General features: G+C 36.8%; 1 protein-coding gene across 3 annotated transcripts in view; it reads right to left on the reverse strand.

The window, feature by feature from the left end:
• Positions 1–1,834: 1,834 nt before the first annotated feature.
• The window catches only part of HMGCLL1 (3-hydroxymethyl-3-methylglutaryl-CoA lyase like 1), a 117,191-nt gene continuing 98,001 nt past the window's right edge, over positions 1,835–21,024 (reverse strand). For all 3 annotated transcript variants that reach the window (XM_040983575.1, XM_040983574.1, XM_040983573.1), the window contains 2 exons: positions 7,123–7,248; positions 1,835–3,160 (listed from right to left, as the gene is read on the reverse strand). In XM_040983575.1, coding sequence (XP_040839509.1) covers positions 3,059–3,160; positions 7,123–7,248 — 228 coding nt within the window. In that variant the 3' untranslated portion in view covers positions 1,835–3,058. The remainder of the gene's footprint in view (positions 3,161–7,122; positions 7,249–21,024) is intronic.

Below are 21,024 nucleotides of genomic sequence, written 5' to 3' on the forward strand. Positions count from 1 at the left end.
ACAAAGTTTCATTTACTTGATTGTGAAGTTAATGAATCTAGTATTTAGGAAGCTGCATTTTCAGAGAACTTAGTCTTTAAAAAAAAGATTTATTAATTTTTTTTGAAAAAAGCAGGTATAAAGAGAAACACAAACACAGAGAAAGATCTTCCATCAGCTGGTTCTTTCCCCAAATGACTGCAATGGCCAGAGCTGAAATGAGCTGAAGCCAGGAGCTACTTCTGGGTCTTCCACATGAACGCAGAGTTCCAAGACTTTGTATAGTCCTTCTGTGCATTCTCAGGCCAAAAGTACAGAGCTGGGTGGGAAATGCAACAGCCAGGACACGAACCAGTGTCCATAGGGCATACCAGTACTTACAGGTGGAGGATTAGCAAGTTGAGCCATCGTGCCAACCCCAAGATCTTACAGTCTTGCTTTCAAAAAGACATGAAGACTTGCATGTAGTAAAATACATTGTGTGATCGAAGACACAGAAGAAGTGTTTTCTTCATTTAATTATTTTGATTTTTATTTGAATAAAACTTAAAAGTGCTTGGCATTCCTAAGCCCTACCAAGGATAAATATGATAGCAATTTATGTGTTAGTGGATGGTTGTCCGGGTGGATCCTGAAATGACAATGTTTTATAGTTAGTTAGAATATGCCTTTGGGGGAACTTCAAGGGAATTCTGCCTATGTACTTCAGGCAGCTTTAGGTGATGCCCATTCCCCAAACCTTCTCCAAGCCAGAAAATATACACTGCCTAAGCTAGCAAAGGCACTTAGATGGTTTAGGTAGAGAAAGGCGATGGAATACCAAAACCACAAACTTCATTGTGGTAAATGTGATTAGGCATCATTAAGATGTTACTAAGAGGTGCTTAGTAGATTGACGTGGATGAAGTGTAACTGTGTGCTACAGTATGCTGAGGTTTCTGACTGTGGTCTGTGCCTTTTAAAAAGTCCATGATTATTCGTTTCTTGTTCATTCATTAGCTGTTTTTGTAAGTAGTCTGCATCAACAGATTTTTTCCCTTGAAGTGTCTCAGAACTAGGATCTCTACAGTTCTGAAAGAGGAACCAGTCTCCTCAGAAGTGCAGATCTGCCATATACATCTAGTGTGTATGCCCTGCGACTGTTCCACTGTGAAGGCATGAGATGGCATGATGGTAGATGCACATAGGAAATCAAATGGAGGAAGAGACACAAATAAATGCAGTTTTGTCTCCCAACTGTCCCTCTTTCCAAAACTAACTCCCCAACAAAGAATTGTTCTCATTAAATTGTGTTGACAGGCAAGTTGCTATAATTGCAGCTCGAAAACCATACCAAAAGCTGACAAGTTGGCCTCTTCCATGGAAATTTAGTTTGGTTTTGTTAATTGCCAGTATGATTTGGTTGTGGTTCTTTTTTACTCTAGTTTTTTTTTTTAATTGTTTATTTTAAAGAAAGCATAGGAGAAAAATGGGGGGGGAGAGGCACGGAAAGAGACATCTTCCATCTGCTGGTTTACTCCTGCCAAAGTGCCTGCAACAACTAAACTATTCGCCCAACAGCCAACCTCCAGGAACTCCATGTGCATCTCCCAGATTGTTGGCAGGGACCTCAAGCTCATTCGCAGGCAGCTGAATTAAAAGCAGAACTGCTAGGATTTGATGTTGCAAAGCTGCACTCTCATGTGGGACATAAGCATGACAAGCAGCGGTTTAGCCCACTATGTCACAATGCTGATCCTTCTTACATATCTTTAAAGATAACTCACTTGCAATCAGTACTTCTGTTATTTTCTTGAATTGCATTTCATTTCGGTGATTCTCATGAACTTAAGAAATACACAACACATTCACTTTCATATTTTAATTTATATCCAAATTTATTAAAAATAAAAGCAATTATTAATTTTACACCAGTTTTTACAAGAATAATAGAACTAACACTTTAGACCCACTGGTAATAATACTGTAGTCATATGATTTGCATAGGTTATACAAGAGATCTTTCCTGACAATTTTCCCCTGATCCTCTTCTGAATGTTTGATATATTAACTTTTGCTATTTCTGACAATGCTTTCAATACAATGCACAAATGTCATCAATTACACTTTAGAAAACAATCACTATATGAGTCAACCAAAAATTATTTGATATAATCAAGAATTTCAAATCAATGGAAGATAGCTTATTTTTAAGTCAAACATTATAACCATAGTCTTAAGTTAATAATTAGATATCCTTAGGATATTTTCCAGTGACCTGAAAACTATGAAAGTAGATTATGGTACATATACCAGCCTATTATCATCACCACAATGTAGACATCAGGAAAAGAAATCATGCCTTACAATTGCTCAATAGTTGAATAATACTGTGCTGATTTTCACTATAACTGATGAAAGGTAAAATATGGTAAACTGGATGCATGTAACAAACATAGCAGGTTGCAACGTATTTCATGATGTGGCATCTTGCCATTGACCACAGCCGTTTGGAACAAGATAAAGTCATTGAATAGTTAACAGATGTTGGCCATATTTGAAATATAAAAGTTATATTGGTAAAAATTATGTAGGGTCAGATGGAGATTTGGCTCTTGGTCCATAACTTAACCGACTTGGCAAGTGAGAAGTTGGGATCCAGAGACATAATGCTTAGTATCAAGGCCACACACTTGGACCACTCCACAGGAATTCATGAACTACTGACAATGTGTGCACCGTGCTAAGCAAGTTTGATTAAGAATCAACACAATATTTGATACTTACGGAAACATGAATTCAATTTTTTTACATTTACTAAACTGAAACTTTTTCTATAAGAACAAGAGTAGAACTTCTGTGCCCACACAGATGACTACACATTTGATTATTTATCTCCAGCTAGCAATTTACCTGACGACCGATATCATTCCCGGTGACTTCATCATTCATCCAGTTGTGATTTGTTTTTAAACATCTCATTTTTTTCTTGCTCATGTCTATGATTTCACATTTAAGAAAATGTTGACATGAAGGATGATCAGATGACTGTATTTAGCTGGAAGGGACCCTCACAGCTACAAGTCCTGAATCAGTCAGGTCAAGCACTGAAGGAGGCTTGTGCTACTTTAGAGTTTGTGGTTTTATTGACAGCTTTGCAAATGAAGTCACCAGCTTCCATCACTTTGTAAAGATTCACCCCCTGGCAAGGAAAAGAGAGAGTACAAAGAGCAAACTATATATGTAAAAGTATACATTATCTATGTGTTGTGAATATCACTAAATACTTAAAATTTCTAAAGCATTACTTGTTACCGATTTTGGTGTAATATCTGTTTTCATGAACCATGGAGTCTGCATTTTAGATTTGTCTGCTTTATAAAAAATTCTTGAATCTTATTCTGTTATAACACAAGCTAGACACACCTGAATAATTCAGTATAATTTAGGCTAAAACCTGAACACTTCGAAGGACAATATTGAAATAAGAAAATAATATACACAGTATAAATAAAGGGCAATCAAAATCATAGTGGTTTAGAGAGGTATAAAAATAACTTAATAAAAAAATCACTATTACTCTAAGGAAATAGACTTGATAAAGCCATAAGGATTACATAAAATATAGATACATAGGCTAGTACATATGTATGCGTATACTTATGTATAACAGACACACTTTTTCATGTTCAGAAATGCTGTTATTACTATGATACTGAAGGAGGTATTTGTAAGTCAAATCAAATGAAGCAGTATTTAGTATACATCTGGAACTTGTTTGCCTATGGGATTGTACTGTCTGAAAGAAGAAATAGGATCAACAATGGCTTAGGTAAATCCATGGATGACAGGTACACAGTTGAATATGCAGGCCAAGTTCAGGGCATGTTCCTCATCTTAAGATTTTGATGTCACAAAAGGTTACATCAAAGTCTCCACCTAGCACTTTCACTGTCACAGTGGGAGTCAGAGCATTAGCAGGATTAACCACAAATTTGCCCTTGTGGAGTATTTCATAAGTTCATATATCCTCCCTCAACAGAGTCGAGGAATAACACGGATTTAAAATTTAATATTTTCAGTCTTCCTTGCTATTAAGAAGTAATTTTCATTATTTGTAGAATTTTTACTTTCCCTTAAGTGGACAAATAACAATTGTCACAGAAACATTCCATAATGATACTCCTCTTTTTAAAAAGAGGAGACATTTAAAGATAGCAAATTAATTCTAACGGGAAAGCGCAGTTCTCTTTATATTCTCTCTTTAATAATGACCAATAAAAATAGCTGGTGAAATGACATCTGTAAATTATTTACATTATTTCTTTCCATTGTAATCTTACTTTTGGAACGCTATTTGCTTTTATGTAGGAAGTTTGTTCTTGCCATAATAATGAATTCAAGTGACCTGTTAGGCAGACTGGCATAACACTCTTAATGCAATGATACTGACATTTTCCAAGCCATCTTTCACTTCCGTATTACATCAAAGGTTCATGGAAAGACTTGGGTTATTAAAGTTCTTTGCTTCCCCAAATTGCTATCCATAAGATTATGTGGGTGAATTTGGGTATGCAACACTAAAGAAGACTTTTGATTTTTTTATGTCCTTTACCATTTTATTTAATGAACAGATACCACTAGAAAATACTGCATCTATTCTTAAAGCATCTGTTAGATGTTTTATAGCTTGTGTATTTTGATAAACTCTGATTTTAAGAAGGTTGTGAAAGGACGCAATTGCTCCTTTGGAGAACATATGATCAAGCAGGCAATGTAACCACAAAACAATCAATATAATTATAGCCCTTCAAAGTGATATGCCCTGGTGAGTATGGAGACAGATGCGTAGGAAAACAAACTAATTGGAGGAAAAGCAGCAGAATGTGTTTTCCAGGGAGGACAAATACTGGCCCAAATTTTATATTGACAGTGTGAGACACTGAGAGGAAGGAGGCTGTCTGATACACCATAGGAAGAGGAAAAACAGCACAAGGCATCTCAAAAAAACTGGCATGGTGTGTATAGAGAACAATGGCAAAAAGAACAAGTACAGAAAAGAAAATCTGCACTTTTCACGCTGGGAAAAGTGGACATAGGCCAGATGCTGTGACAGAGTACTGCTTTGTCCTTTAGGAAATAAAAATTCACTGGTGAGTGTGAAAGAGAAGTTTGGTAGAGTCATACTAGTATTTCAGATAAAATAGTCTCAATTTAAAGGGAACCCTGTAGTCAGCCAAGTGAGTAGTAGAATGAAAATTTAGCAAAGACATAAAACTGTGCACTGAGACAGTCATACTAATCATGAAAAAGAAGAAATGAAAAAAAGCATATTTTAGAAGTCAATTGGTTGTTCTGACAAATTTATTGAATCTGGAATGCATAATTAACCCATTAGAATTCTAAATATGAGTTTGACTCATTAGTTACAGTAACTGATTGAATTGTGGCAGCTATTCAAAGCAACAATTTTCTTGAAGTGTGAGATTCTTACTGTTAGACTAACTTGCATTTAGAGCTCAAAGTTCTGGAACAAGACCTGATATATTTTAAGCATCATTTGTCAGTGCAGTGAAGCTCAGTGATACAGTAGCTGAGAAATTCTCTGTTTCCCCTCAGTTTCTGCCATAGCCTTCTGATAGAAATAATTAAGCTACTTTGTAAATGGAACGATATTTATTCCAAACCAGAAATATTAGGCAATAGCTTTTGGTGTTTATAGGCAACAGCTGTTGGTGTTCACCGCCAAGTGAAATCAGTCTTACAATAAATATTTATTGAGCATCTGTATGCCACAGGCACCGAGGATGAATAAACTAATAACGGCTCTCTCCTATGAGAGGAGCTTATGAGCGGGATCATGACATCACTCCGTGATAAATTCAGAGGTAATGATATAAAAGAACTAAGACATGGAATCAAAAATTTGGTCTGAGGGATTGAAAGATCTAGAAACCAGAAGATAAGCTAAATGATTTACCTAGTTGCCCAGATGAATTAGACTGTCTGAATAATATACAATCATTTCAGATGATGATGAGAATCTGCACAAGGTGTGCAGATTCAGATTAGAATATACAGAAATGGGGACAACAGGCAAGTTTGATGGAAAACTCCGAAGGGGCAAAGTTATTTTGCAATTCAGGTGGTGATGTTATGTCTCAGAAAGTATTTTGAGTGTCTTATCCTCTAGGAACAGTTTTCATGCCGTAGGGTTTTTTTTTTTCCTGAAAATCTTCTGTACTGTAGTCCAACATATTCTGTTACACTTTTCAAAAAACAAGACGCTGACTATGGGGTTATTATACCACGGGTGATTTTCAAGTACTACTTACAAGTAAGTATTCCTTCTAATATTTATTCATTTGAAAGGCTACTGACAAAAAAAGAGAGAGAGAAAGACAAAGAATAAAAATTGTCCATCCACTAGTTCACTCCCCAAAAGATTTATATGAGTCAGGATTGGGCGAGGCTGAAACCAGGAGCCAGGGACATGGGCAGCAGGATCCCAGGTATGTAGGCCACCTTCTTCTGCCTTCCCAGGCACAGTAGTAGGGAGCTGAATTGGAAGAACAGTAGCTAGGTCTCTGAAATGGAATGCAGTTGTAGCAAACATAAACTTAACCATTGCACAACAATGCCAGGCTCTCCAAGTGACTACTGCTACTATGCACTCTTCACCTGCCTGGTTTTCAGGTATCTTAGCTTTTGTTTGTTTGTTTCCTTGTTTATTTGTTTTTTTTTTTAATTTATTTGCAGATGTCTTGGCTGCCACTGTGAGACAATCAAGTTCCCAGTCTCCTCCAAGGGAAACATCCATAAAGAAAAATAAAAATAAAACAGACACATCTCAACAATCATCACAGTAAAGACACAAGGTTTAACTCACAAAACATGTGAAATTAATTAGATAATACACGGAAACATACTTTGAGTTCATGCAACACTATAAAATGTAAAGTGGTAGCAGTATCGGTGATTGAGCTCTAAGTTATTTTATAAAGCCCCCAAAGGACTTTTATTGTATTTTCCCTGTGTGCACTTTTACACAAAGCAAAAGTGTGGTAAAAGTTTGACTTCAAAATTGCTTGTCAAACCAGAGAAGCATTCCGATTTGCAGCTGCAAGGAATGGATGACTATTGAAATATCTTAAAGTGACTTACTGTGTGGAGTCCCAGTCCATTAAGCATATACACCAAGTCCTCAGTGGCGACATTCCCAGAAGCACCTTTCGCATATGGGCAACCTCCTAACCCAGATACTGCAGAGTCCACAACACTAATTCCCATCTGCAAAGCAAACCAGAACACTGAGGGCTTGTGTGCTTATGGAGTGTAAATGCTTCTATTTATCTTGTTACAAAAAGCAAAAAGGCAAAAATCGAAACCTGCTATCTAAATAGACTCACGCACCCACCTGCTGCTGCAACAATCCCTAAGGTGATGATTTTTTCCTCACTAATCCTGTTTCTCAGGCTAAGAGAGACTCTTAAGGATCTCTGGAACTAGGATAATTCAGAGAAAAATTAAAATGCTGTTACTTTTAGTGCATGATGTAAGGTTAATCTACCCCCAGATTTTACATATACACTTTAATTCATTTACTTTATACTAAAAGCATTACACAGGCCACATGGAATATTTCCAACATCGCAAGCATAAACGAAGGTAACTAGAAACTGAGATATGTGATATGGGGGAGGGGTTCTCAGTGTGTTACAATAAAATTTTGTGGACTTAGTTCCCCTATTGGAATTTCCCAGTATTTTCTTAACAACTCATTTATTTGTAAGTCATAGGTACAGAGACAGAGAAGTCGGGAAAGACATACAGAATGACAGAGATCTTCCATCAGCTGGCTCACTACCCAGATGGCAGAAACTAGCAAGACCTAGGCCAGGTTGACACCTTGAGATTCATTCTGGTCTCCCACGTGGTTATAAGTACACAAATGTTCGGGCCACCTTCGGTTCCTCTTCTCAAGGTCATTAGCAAGCAGACAGCTCAATGTGAAGTTGAGCAGCCTGGATACAGACCACTGGCTGTAAGGGAGTCGCAGATGGTAGCTTTAGCTATTATGCCACAACTCAAGTTCCAGACCTCCCAGTGTCTATCTTGTCATTATTGTCCACACAAAATGCTGCTTCTTTGTGAAAAGTTAAAAGATACTTCAGAACAAAAACAACAACCACACAATCAATAATAGCTCCAATTTCGCTCAGATACTTACTACATGCAGTAACCTTAACATCTCAGGTGTGTTAGACACAATCTTAGACATTTATAATGATTAAACATATGTTTCCCAAGTTGCAGAGAAAATGCCAAGTTGTACAGAAGCCAAAACAGATGCCTAGTAGAGGCAGTTCTCTGTCTTGATTTGGAGCCTTGGGAAACATGTAATAGTCATGCGCTGGGAGATATCAAAGGTAGAACAGATCGATATGTGTTGGGGAAGATATAGAAAACATGAGCTCAGGGAGCCTTCCAAAGACCTTGGAGAGCAGATGTTAACAATATGAAAAGAGAAACAGGCATGTTCTTCCTCTATGAAAGGTGACAACTTGGTAACAGACTCTACAGAGGGGCCTAAAATGACTTTTTTAAGAGTTGAATGGAAAGTAATGCGACCTCATCTAAAATGAGAAGCATCTGAATATAGAAGGCTTGGTCAGGCTCTGGATCAGTGGTTCTAAATTATGGGATCAAAATCACAGAATACTGATATATGGCCGGAGCTTCTGATTCCAGAGGTCTGAGTTGGAATCTCATAACTTGAGCTTCTAACTGAATCCCAACAGATGGTCCCTGGGCTTGAGATTTCTTCCTTCTTCCTTCTTCCTCCTTTCCTACCTTTTCTCTCCTTTCTTCTTTTCCCTCTTAACCTTATTTTATTCCCCTCCCTTCACCTTTACTTTATGTTATCTTTGCATTTTTCTCGTATAGTGTCTATTTTAAAATAGTTTTATGTTTTCAGAAACATTGTGTAAACAAGCCAGAAGTTTTCCAAATGTTATCTGCATTGTACCATTATAAGAAATAGTCAATGATAATTGTGAAATCATAGCAATAAAGAACTCTCATTCAGTACAGTTTTAATAGTTATAAAGGCTACTACAGTGGAGTTTCAGAGTAAAGCATGGACATTGGGCTTAAGTCCAAACACAGCAAGGGCAGTTGGTTTTATAGACAAGTAGGAGGGTGGGAAGCCATTGATGAAAAATTACTAAGAGGAATAATCAGGGATAAGGGGAATTCTGACTAAACTGTCTCAACAGGAGCCCTATTGCAGACCAGCCAGAGGGATCAGGCATCATCTTATTGGGTAATGGAGGATAAGAAACTCGGTCAGATGTACAGCCTGTTTAGGGTTCTTGATGAACTTCCTTAGCAGAGATGATAAGGTTTGTCTTTCCGAATGATGTTTGTAGGTGAGTCTAGAAGCAGTTTCAGAAGCCTGAGTAAGTTTTGGCCAAGTGAAGAAACTTTGTCACATCATCACGGCATATTTGTCACAAATAATGAACAAATATCAACACAGTTTTGTTAATCACAATTCCTTTTCCTTTAAAAAATTAATTAAAACACTTTCAGCAGATGTATAACATTATCCATACTTGGGGTACTGTGTGAGTTTAATTACCTATTTTATGATGCTCATATATTATTTGGATTTCTCAAGACATTTATCAATGACCATATGATCCTTTATAGATTTATTAATGAAGATTCTTTTATAATATAAAGTTGATTAGTTGAAATGCAAAGTCACATGCACACCGACATGAGATGTCAGAGAAGGGGAAAGAGAGAGAGAGAGAGAGAAAGCAAACAAAAATAGAAAACAGAGAGAAAGAATTCATCACCCACTGATTCACTCCCCAAATTCCCATCTAGCCAGAGCTGGCCCAGTCATGATCCGGGAACACGAGTCATGATCTTCCATATGGATGGCAGAGGCCAAAGCACTTGGGCCATCTTCTGTTGCTCTCCTAGACAAAACCGTAGGGAGCAGGAACAAAAGTGGAACAGCTGCGACTCACACCGGGGTGCAAATATTGCATCTTGGTGTTGCAGATTGTAACATAACCTGATGTATAGCAGTTCCAACTCACTTTAGACATTCTAAAAGATGTTTCTAAAGATATATATGAATATAGAGAAAATACATAATATGTAATAATTATATAAAATATATAGATACAACATGCATAATATATAAATAAATATATATAGCATATATGTGTGTTATATATAAATTAAACATGATGCCTTTTTGCTGTTCCAGTAATTCACCAGAATTTCATCCTATTATGCTATTTTTTTAAAGATTTATTTTATTTTTATTACAAAGTCAGATATACAGAGAGGAGGAGAGATAGAGAGGAAGATCTTCCATCTGATGATTCACTCCCCAAGTGAGCGCAACGGCCAATGCTATGCCGATCCGAAACCAGGAACCAGGAACTTCCTCCAGGTCTCCCACACAGGTGCAGGGTCCCAAGGCTTGGGGCTGTCCTCGACTGCTTTCCCAGGCCACAAGCAGGGAGCTGGATGGGAAGTGGAGCTGCTGGGATTAGAACCAGCACCCATATGGGATCCTGGCGCATTCAAGGAGAGGGCTTTAGCCACTAGGCCACTGCGCTGGGTCCCATGATGTTTTGATAACCATGCCTCCAAGGTCTCCTCTAACTTATGATATTTTAACAGATGTTAACTATGTGAGTAGTACTAACCCTATGTGTTTTATGGTACTCTCTTTTTTTCTCTCTTTTCTATAGTTACAGTACTTAGGAGGAATACCACAGAGGTGAAGCACTGTTCTCAAAACATCATATTCAGTGTACATGCTATCAATACATATTTTTATGCCTGATATTACCAGTGATCATTTGGCCAGGATAATTTGTGCCAGACATATGAACCGCAGTGTTCCCCAATCTTCCCATACTCTACTCTTTGGAAAAAGTCAGTGTGTTCAGCTCACTGATTAAAAATAGAGCATTTAAAACAGATCATTTTTAATCTGGAAATCTTTACTAAATCATATTGGCCTATCCTTCCATACTCACTCATTGAAACATTTATTTGTGTCAGCAGGAACTCATGAGCATTTACAAATATTATTTTCCCATTTGGGGTTATGAGCCAATACTACTTTATATTTTTTCTTGTGCATTGCACAAAATTTTTGTCATTCGACTGTTGGGAACTTCCAGTTGGCTCGTATATGCCTGAGCAGTCCAAGGAAAATGGACCATTTGAACCAATTTTCTACTTTACCTTTCAGGACTAAAGAGGATATTCATAAAAATTCATTGGAACAAAACTATAGTCGAGAAATCTTTATAATTCCTTGGGAAACAAGGACTGACTTCTGTACTTTCATTTCTTAACAATGCATCCCCCAATATGAAACATCTGAATAACTCTGTTTCTATAACCCAACACTCCAAAATATTCAGGAGCCAGTTTTAAATTTTGAGAAGGATTGCATCATGGTGCAGCACATACTGCAAAGAAACCGTTTGCTGAAATAAGACCCCAAAGTAGTAAGAGATAGCAAAAGTGAAGATGTCCCGGCATGATACGTGAAGGGCGGCTTTCACCTACTCTAGATAGTTCCCATTTGGCGTCTGGAATCTACACATCCTGTTCTTTTCCTCACTGCTAGGAATCAATGCCTTGTGACTACACAACGCCCAAATGCAAAATGTGTGCCTTTGTCCAAAGGACAGGGTTTTTAGTGCTAGCCTTCTTACAACAGTGAGAAGACGATAGTCACTTTTCTGTTTTGTTAAGTGCAGGTCAATTTGACTTACTATTTGGGCCGCAGTTAACAATTTATTCACAATATAGAATCAGTGTCAAATTAGAGAAACAATAAATGACTAAGGTCAGAGTTGAACAAGCATAAGCAACCAGTGAAGCCAACAAAACACACTGAACCTAACCTTGGAGCGAAGATTGTAAGTAAAAATTATAACACTGTGATAGTTTACACTTTCAGACTAACGAATGCTGCTTAAGAAATACTATGAAGCAACCACATATGAATCAATATACATCTTCAACAATATAAACGAATTTTGCAAATGAAATCTTGTATGTAAGAAGTCAGGCTCCATAGGAGTCCTAACGTATGATTCATTTTTAGATAAATTAAATAGACCACACTAATGAAGTATGTTACTATGTAGGATAACAATTATTCTTTGAAGTGAGATTAAAAATGGTCACAAGCAGAGATTGCCAAATATTTCAAACTTTCCACTTACTGAATTGGGTAGATTATACCAGTCATGTGACTGTGAAAACTAATTGAGCTTGTCATTTGTGCATTTGTCCATATAAGCATTATATTTCTGTAAATATAAATGGTAGAAAAAGGCAGTGTTATTTGAACTGAAGAGACAGACTTACCATATTCAGGGGATATATATATATATATATATTTTTTTTTTTCTAGTAACCAAAGCATCTTAAGATGTCAAAATTCACTTCCACAACAATTTGTTACTAAAACACCTTGTTAATGTTCCGGTGAAAGCAGAGACGGTAGCCCAAATATCTGAGCTCCCACAACCCAGGAGGGAAAACCACATCAAGCTTCTGGCTCCTGGTTTTAGGCTGTTTCTGCTACTGCTGCAGCCACGTGGATAGTGAGTTAGAGAATAAAAGAACTTTCTCTCTCCTTCTGTCCCTCTTTCCATGTCACTGCGCCTTTCAAATAAGTAAATATATATTCAAGATGCCTTTTCTAACAATTTAATAAGTTTAACTAAATTACGGATAGGAAATAAAACAAAGATATATGAATGAATGTATGTTGTTCAAGACAGACAATGCACACACATGCATTCATTTACATCTAGACTTTTATAATATGGGTTTCATGAATGATATTTTGAAAAAAATCAAATACTTCACAATGGGAAAGATTATAAGTAAGGATGATATAGTTATTGGTGCTTTAAAATGCAACTATAAATGTTTCTGCAGTAGGAAAAGCTGTTATAACTGGAGTCAAGGTACTATTTGCTACATTAAAAAAATAAAAGATGTGGATAATATATGTACACAGTAAATAGTACTGGTCATGGGAGATTAGATTATATCAAATATAAGTGATTTCTTTTACTTCAGTTTTATTTTCCTCTCGTTTCCATTGCCCTACAAAGAATGCTAATTTCATTTGTAAGTAGAAAATAAGAAATCTTTTTGCAAACTTTAATATGAATTCTATTGATATTAAGAACCTCACAATGATTGTAAATAGAGCTGAAATGCTGAATTTCTTGGTTAACACCATGACTCTCAGCCAACTGATCTTAGCTTGCTAAGGCTCATCTGTAGACATAATTTGGAAAAGACAAGATCGCTGTGTACAGGGGTGTGGAAAAACAGCTTGTTGTTCTTTTTAAATATCAACTTAGTTCTAGACACAGATTATCTTTCAGTAGTCTCTACCCATAAGTCTATTAACTCAATACTAAGAACAGCATGGAGATTTACATTTAATTAAGAAACTTTATAAAACATTTTTTTTTTCAATTTTACATTATAGTTGAGGAAGATTGATATTAATTACCTATAATGCCTCTTAAAAAACAAATCACACAGAAAAGTAAATGGCAGTGATTGAACAATACTTCTGTTTATTCAATAAATTCTGCCTTCTATTATATATCTGATTCTCTTCTCTCAAAATAAAGCTTTTGGAGCTGGTATATTGGCTTAACTGGCAGTTCCTCCACCTCTAAACACTAAATCCTAAATGGGTGCTTGTTTGTGTCCTGGCTGCTTCCCTTCCCATCCAGTCCCTGCTTGTGACTTGAGATAGCACTGGATGATGACCTAAGTCCTTGAGACCCTACACCCCATGTGCGAGTCCCAGAAAAGACTCCTGGCTCCTGGCTTTGGGTCAGCGCAGCTCTGGCTGTTGCAGCCACTTGGGGCATGAGCCAGCGGGTGGAAGATCTTCCTATTTCCTCTTCTCTCTGTAAACCTGCCTTTCCAATAAAAAAAATAATAAATTTTTAAAAAGCTTTCCTCAGTGGATAGCCGTATTCTCAATTATATGTTCTTATTTCTAATCAAGCTACTTTGCAAATTTCTAGACGTAGTGTCCCCCCAAAATCTTCCTTATATGCTTTATTCATATCTAATTCCTTAATCCATCAGAAGTGGTGTGTAACATCATTTAAGCAAGTTCTGAATTTAGTTGGAAAATAGTAAGCTTTTTGCTGATTTCATTTAATCACTGACATGACTACCTGTATTACAGGAATATTTTGAAGATGTTCCCTTTCTGTTTCTAAGCACAAAATACCGCTTTCAGACTTTCAGTGTGTGTGTGTGTGTGTGTGTGTGTGTGTGTGTAAGCAAATATCACAAGTATGTTTATGTGGTGATTTTTCCACCAGACATTACTAGAATGAAATATTTGATTTTTAGTTTTGCTTTTTCTAAAAAGTATATTTTTGAACATGAAACCACAAGGTGGCAATGTAACACCAAAATCCACCAATTTATTAGCAAGCATTTACAACCCCATTATGTGTCTGCCTAACAAACTGGCAATGCAGTAAATAAAGTTTCATCTTTTCACAATAAATAGGTTTCTTAAATGTAAATCAAAAATACGCATACTAATGATGCAGAACACATGAAAATAGTTCAAAATATTCATGGTCTTATTTTTCCTTAAAAATAAAATGATTACTATTCATTAACTTTCTCTGTGTCAGGTACTTGGAATAAATACAAAGCTCTATATGTCAGGGAACTTAGCATCAGAAAATTAAATTACTATGTATTTTGTCTATCATTGTGAAATAACTTACTACTGTCAAGAGAAGTAAGTGTCTCTGGGGTTCATACAACCATGATTGCTGGAAAAGAAAAGAACGAGAAAAAAGAGGTAAATGCGTAATGCTACTTGGACTGTGCATCCTCTTGCCATGGCAGTGTTTGATGTCCACGCTGGTAAGCACCAGCTGATGGCTCAGGTGCTTGAGTCTTCACCAGCTATGGGGGAGACTTAATCTGATGCAAGTCTTCTGGCTTTAATGAGGCCCAACTGTGACTATGCTGGGAATATAAGGAGCAAATCAATAGGAGATGTTTCTGTCTTTCAAATAAAAATCAATAAATGAGCAAATAATTAAAATGAGTATGAAAGGAAGAAAGTGCAAATTATTAGCCTAGCATATGAAAAACATGGAATGTTTGGGAGGCACAGAGAGTGACCAGAGTTCAGACTCAGCAACACAATTCATATTTCTCATGTGTGTAGAAGGAACCCAATCATTTGAGCCCATGAGCACTGTTTCTCAGAGTGTGCAAAGTTGTAAAGCTGCAGTCAGGAATCAAAGCTAGGAATTGAACCCAGGCACTCTCATATAGGAAGAGACCGTGTTAACCACCAGGCCAAACGCCCACACCAACAACCTTCTGGTAGTGGAATTTATCCGCTTTTGGATTAAATTATTTGGGAGAGGAGAATACTCATGCAAGATAAAATATTATGTTCATTTTCCCAATATTGCTCTTCTCAACTTGTTCATCATGTCCAGTGCCCTTTCCATATGTGCAGTGTTGCTCCAGTGGCTATTCCAGGGGCCAGGCCATTGCTACTGCATTACAGGATCCCTTCCAATACGCACTAGCATGGCTGGAGCTGCTTCTCAATCAGTATTCTGAATGATTTCCATACATAAAATGATAATTTCACCTGAGAAAGAACAAGCTTTGTGTCATGTATTGTGAACGCAACATTATGCCATGTTAGTCTTAGACAATGAACTGTTTGTGTGAGTAAATAATACCCACGGTGCTCATAAATTGAACATATAATATGAATAATATGTAAATTAAAAAACATGTAGGACTCAGTAAAAAAAAACATTTTTAATAATTTTTTTAGAAAAAAATTGAAAAAAAATTCCCATAAGTTTCATTGCTTTTTAATTAACTACTCTTTCATTTTAAAGGGAGCCAGATTACATCTTAATTTTTATTTGGTATATTAACATTGGGATAGAAACAGGAGTACACAAAAAAATGTAAAGAAAATGTAAAGAAATCAAGGAAATTTTTAATTTCAGAAAAATGAAAAATAATAAATATTAGTAGAGAATATTTATGTTCATAGTGACACAGTGGTTTTATCACGTGCTTCCTAAGTCATAAGCCCTGCAAAGTCAAGATGAAATGGTTAATAATACATGCCCATTTTGGTGAGAGTCACTCTAGAGCTCATATAACACAAGTGACATGCACTACTTCATAGTTATGAAGCCAAAAAAGAATGCAAACCCGTACTTAACTGTGTGCTATGACCCAATATTAATAATTAGCACTTAATAAAAGCTAAGGACTGAATATGTATATGCCAGTCATATTATTAAATACTTTACACACATTGCTCAATTTAGTCCGTACAACTCCAACAGGATGAATTAGGAGAACAGTATTAGTCTTCTTCTTACTATAAGACTTTCTTTAATTTTGTAAAAACTAAGATTCAAATTAACATGATCAAGACTTCCGAAAGAAAATATTTGTTGTGCTTGTGATTGTATTTCCAGGATGCTATCTCAAGAAAATAAAAAAAGAAAGTTCAGATAGCTTTATGTTGAAGGATGGTCAGTTCTGTAACATAGAAAAAAGTCAATAGGTTAAGTATCTTTATTCTTAATGTCATCGAGAAACTGTTCATGTGTTACATTAAATGACTACTGTGAAACCGATTTTAAAAATCACTTAGTGATATGGAAAAATGATGCAGAAAGTAGGACATAAAAGAAGGTTTTGTATAATTAACTTGTGTTTTTATTTTTTTCTGTACTCTCTAACAAAAATGCATCGACTCATGAATTTAGGAAACATGACTTTTGCTGTTTAACACATATTCAGTCTTCTTTCACAGTTATTTCCTTCTTCTCCAATAACTGCAGCCCCAAAGTATGCTGGATATTGCTCTTGAAACTTAACTTCCTCAGAATCTATCCAGACTCCCAAGTATTCTGGCATAAAATAATTAGACCACTGTTCCATGACTTTAATTAGCATATGATTTCACTTACTGAATCCAAAGTGTCCCCTGAGAATCTGCATTGCTAACCAATCCTAAATTATTCCAAAGCCACTGGTCTCCTGACACAGTTGACTGACAAGACTAGAGTTCATTTTGGAAATATTACAGTCCCTGTTTCCAGTTTTGTCTCCTGGTCCTGCCACAGTGACTCCCTCCTTCTTTGAAAGATATTTTTCACAATGAGACTGACTGAAGTCCTTTTTACAAATTCAGATTTCTGGATTCTACAGAATTATATTGTCTTCAGATAATCAGGTGAAGTCCAACTATCTGCATTTTTTTTCAAACTTCAAAATAATTTCTGTTTGCAAAGAGTTGGAAAAATTTTAAACCTTTGAGTACCTGCTTGCTTGTGCCACTACAACTGTTAAGTATAAATCTCTTTCCTTTTCTCCTGAAACTTCTAGCTTCATGATGTTATCAATCTGCCCTTGTGGCTAGGTGTGGTGATAGGATTTAGTTGTCCAATGGCACTCTAGAAAATGATTTAGATCATTTCTAGAATAAGCATTTCCAAGATATCCTTATGACCTCATAACACATTTTTCCTTTTTGCTGTAGGCACTTTGAGTTTGCTATTAGTGCCTGCAAACAAAGAGCTCTAATCAGCATATCATTAAACTAATGACTTGGCAGAGAAGATTTTCATGAATACAGGGAGCTAACTGTAATACAAAGTGGAATGTGTTAGCAGTTATGAGAATTCAAATTACATCTGTTTGGAATCACCAATGAGATGATTTTTCTATTTTATAGTGGAGTGAGAACGAAACAAAGAGGAAGTGGACATGGTGAAAATATTAGTGAGTACTTTGCCTCAGAACTGGTCTTTAAAGACACTTCCAATTGGAGGATGGTGGGGACGGAGCATCACCCAGGAACGTTTTGAAAAAAAAAAAGGTGAAATGTGATGATTATGGAGGCCACATTAAACAAACAAAAAGGCTTAATGAAATGTTTGTTTGAAATGTTGTTGGCATGCGGATGGATGTAGTTCCTGACCATGAGAAGCCCTGAAAACCTTTCATGGGCAAAGATTTAATTATCTGAGCAATAAAATTCTGTCTAGCATATCTGAATATCCATGCCCTCCTTAGCACTTTGGATTTTGACAGCAAGACAACAATAATTGAAATGGATAGAGATTATGAAATGCGTAAGTAGAAATTGATGGCAAGTGTTTAAAACAAAGGAAAAAAATAGAGAAGGAATGAATTTGGGATAAATCCACACAATACAGTGTCTAATCTATGAGGCAACAGTCAAGGAAGAAATGTCTTTACAGAATAAGTATGATTTCTGGCATAACAACTAAGTGAAAGATGACCAGTTAACCATGATGGGAAAGAGAATCAACTCCAGTGAATTGTGGAGGAAACTTTCTTCGAAATCATGACTGTTCAAAATACTTTAATTCATGTTTGGATCCATTCAGTCTTCCTACACACTTGACTTTTATATCCTGGGTAAGTTCATATCTTACGTTCCTGGTCAAATATTCTTGAAATCCAAATACTCGATCTTGATTGGACAGCAAAGTAATTCCAAAAGATATGACACAAGGAATTCTGCACACCAGAGAAGGGAGAATATCAACAGTGGGCAAGCTTAGGACTTATCAGTCATTCAAACTCTATGGGCTTAAGAGAGTGCTATAGTCCTGCAGTCCAGCAGTCCAGTATGTACTGGAAGGTATAGGAGTCTGTCAGAAGTCCAACATCAAGTGAGCTATAAAGTCTGGGTGGCAAAACCAGAGTACCCGGCAACCTCAAAGACTACAGGACACATAAACCTGGAAGCAGAAGAAAATGGGATATTTCATTTTCTCCAGAATTGCTAAGCGGGTAATGTGCATATGAAGTGAGTAGGATTATGAGCACAAAGAGCAGGGAATATGGGGCATGGTTGGTGTAGAACATAGGGATAAGCAACTGAATCACAAGATGCCTTAATTTAGACATTGTCATATTTTCTACAGATTCCACAAACTATTATATATGCAATAAAATACTTAATGTTGTTATCTTACTAGCATGGACATTAGCATTTACATCCTTTTGATTCATTTCAAAGAGCTCATTTTCAACTTGATTTTTAAAAAAGGTTTATTTTGGAAGGGTCAAGCACGATGACCTAGTGTCTAAATCCTTGCCATGCATCTGTCAGGATCCCATGTGGACGCCAGTTTGAGTCCCAGCTGCTCCACTTCTCATCTAGCTTACTGCTTGTCGCCTGGGAAAACAGCAGAGGAGAGCCCAAAAAATCTTGGGACCCTGGACCTGTGTGGCAGAACTGGAAGAAGCTTCTGCCTCCTGGCTTTGGATTGGCTCACCTCCAGCCATTGTGGCTACTAGGGGAGTGAATCAACAGGTAGAAGATCTTTCTCTCTGTCTCTCCTTCTCTTTGCATATCTGTCTTCCAACAATAGCAACAACAACAAATAATAAAATCAATCTTTAGATGTTTTACCTGCTGCTTCATGCCATAAAGAACCTGTGACTACACCAAAACAAAGCCAAAAGCCAAGAACCTGATTCAGTGTCCCACTTGTGTGGCAGGAACCCAAGTATTTGGGTCAATGACCATGGCCTCTCAGGCACAATAGCAGGGAAGTGGATCAAAAGCATAGCATAGTGACACCTGGAGATAGATACTCTAAGCTGCAGTAATTCCGTGGGACTGCTGAACTTTAGGAATTGCCTTTCTCTATTTATGTATTGCATTCTGTCAAAAATTATAAACACAGCTAAATATATTTAAATACTACGGGCCTCTGTAATTGTAGTTTGGGGTAACTGCTGTAGTGTGGAAAATCCATTCCTGGAAATGGTAATATATGGCAAATTCTAACCAAAGACACAATGCCTTTATGGGAGTGTCACACACATACATGTGCTTCCCCACAATACAAAGCCACAATTTCTGAAAATAATATCTAAGGAAAAAAAGTCACACAAAGCAAATATTTTTAAAAAAGCATTTGGGCCTGGCACAGTAGCCTAGTGACTAAAGTCCTCAACTTGCTAGCGCTGGGATCCCATGTGGGTGCCGATTTGTGTCTCAATGGCCATGCTTTCCATCCAGCTGCCTGCATATGGCCTGGAAAAGTAATCAAGGATGGCCCAAAGCCTTGAGAACCTGAACCCATGTTGGAGACTTGGAAGAGGCTCCTGGCTCCTGGCTTAGGATCGGCTCAGCTCTGGCCATGTGGCCCTTTGGGGAGTGAATCATCCAATGGAAGATTTTACTCTCTGTCTCTCCTCTTTGTATCTGTCTTTCCAATAATAATAATAATGATAATAAATAGATTTTTTAAAAAAGAAAACACTTTACAAGTTGGTCATTGAGAAATGACTAACCCATACATATTTGGAGTTTCAGTAAGTGCACCAAATACCAGTAGACTTACAAAAATTTCCATATAACTTGTATATATATAAACATCTTCAAACCATATATTTTAACTTTAATTCTGGTGAAGTTCCAAAGTGTAATGCCATCCTATTAGTTTAATGTGAAAACATTTATGCATAGAGGAATCTTAAAATCTGTGTGAAACTCAATTTCCTTTTCCATGCTGTCTAGATAATCTTCTTGAGGGAAAAAAAGCCATAACCATGAATGCAGGAAAGCAAACCAAATATTAATAATGATAACCAAACCAGAAGAGCTTATCTCAGCAAAAATACATAAATTGGGCCTCTCAATTTTCACAAGGCAAAGCAAGTACCATCCTCATCTCTGATTTCCAAGGGACATACGAGAAAAAGAAAGATAAAGAAAGGCAGGCAGGCAGGCTGGCTGGAAGGAAGGAAGGAAGGAAGAAGGAAGGAAGGAAGGAAGGAAAGAAGGCAGGCTGGAAGGAAGGAAAGAAGGAAGAAGGAAAGAAAGGAAGGCCTTTCAGAGGAAGCTTTTTGCTTTCTTTCTAATTTGTATCCAAAAATTGCCTGGCAGAAACATTCTTT

Source organism: Ochotona curzoniae, unplaced genomic scaffold (assembly GCF_017591425.1).
Source record: "Ochotona curzoniae isolate NIBS_2020 unplaced genomic scaffold, NIBS_Ocur_1.0 contig_3819, whole genome shotgun sequence".
Classification (NCBI taxonomy): domain Eukaryota; kingdom Metazoa; phylum Chordata; class Mammalia; order Lagomorpha; family Ochotonidae; genus Ochotona; species Ochotona curzoniae.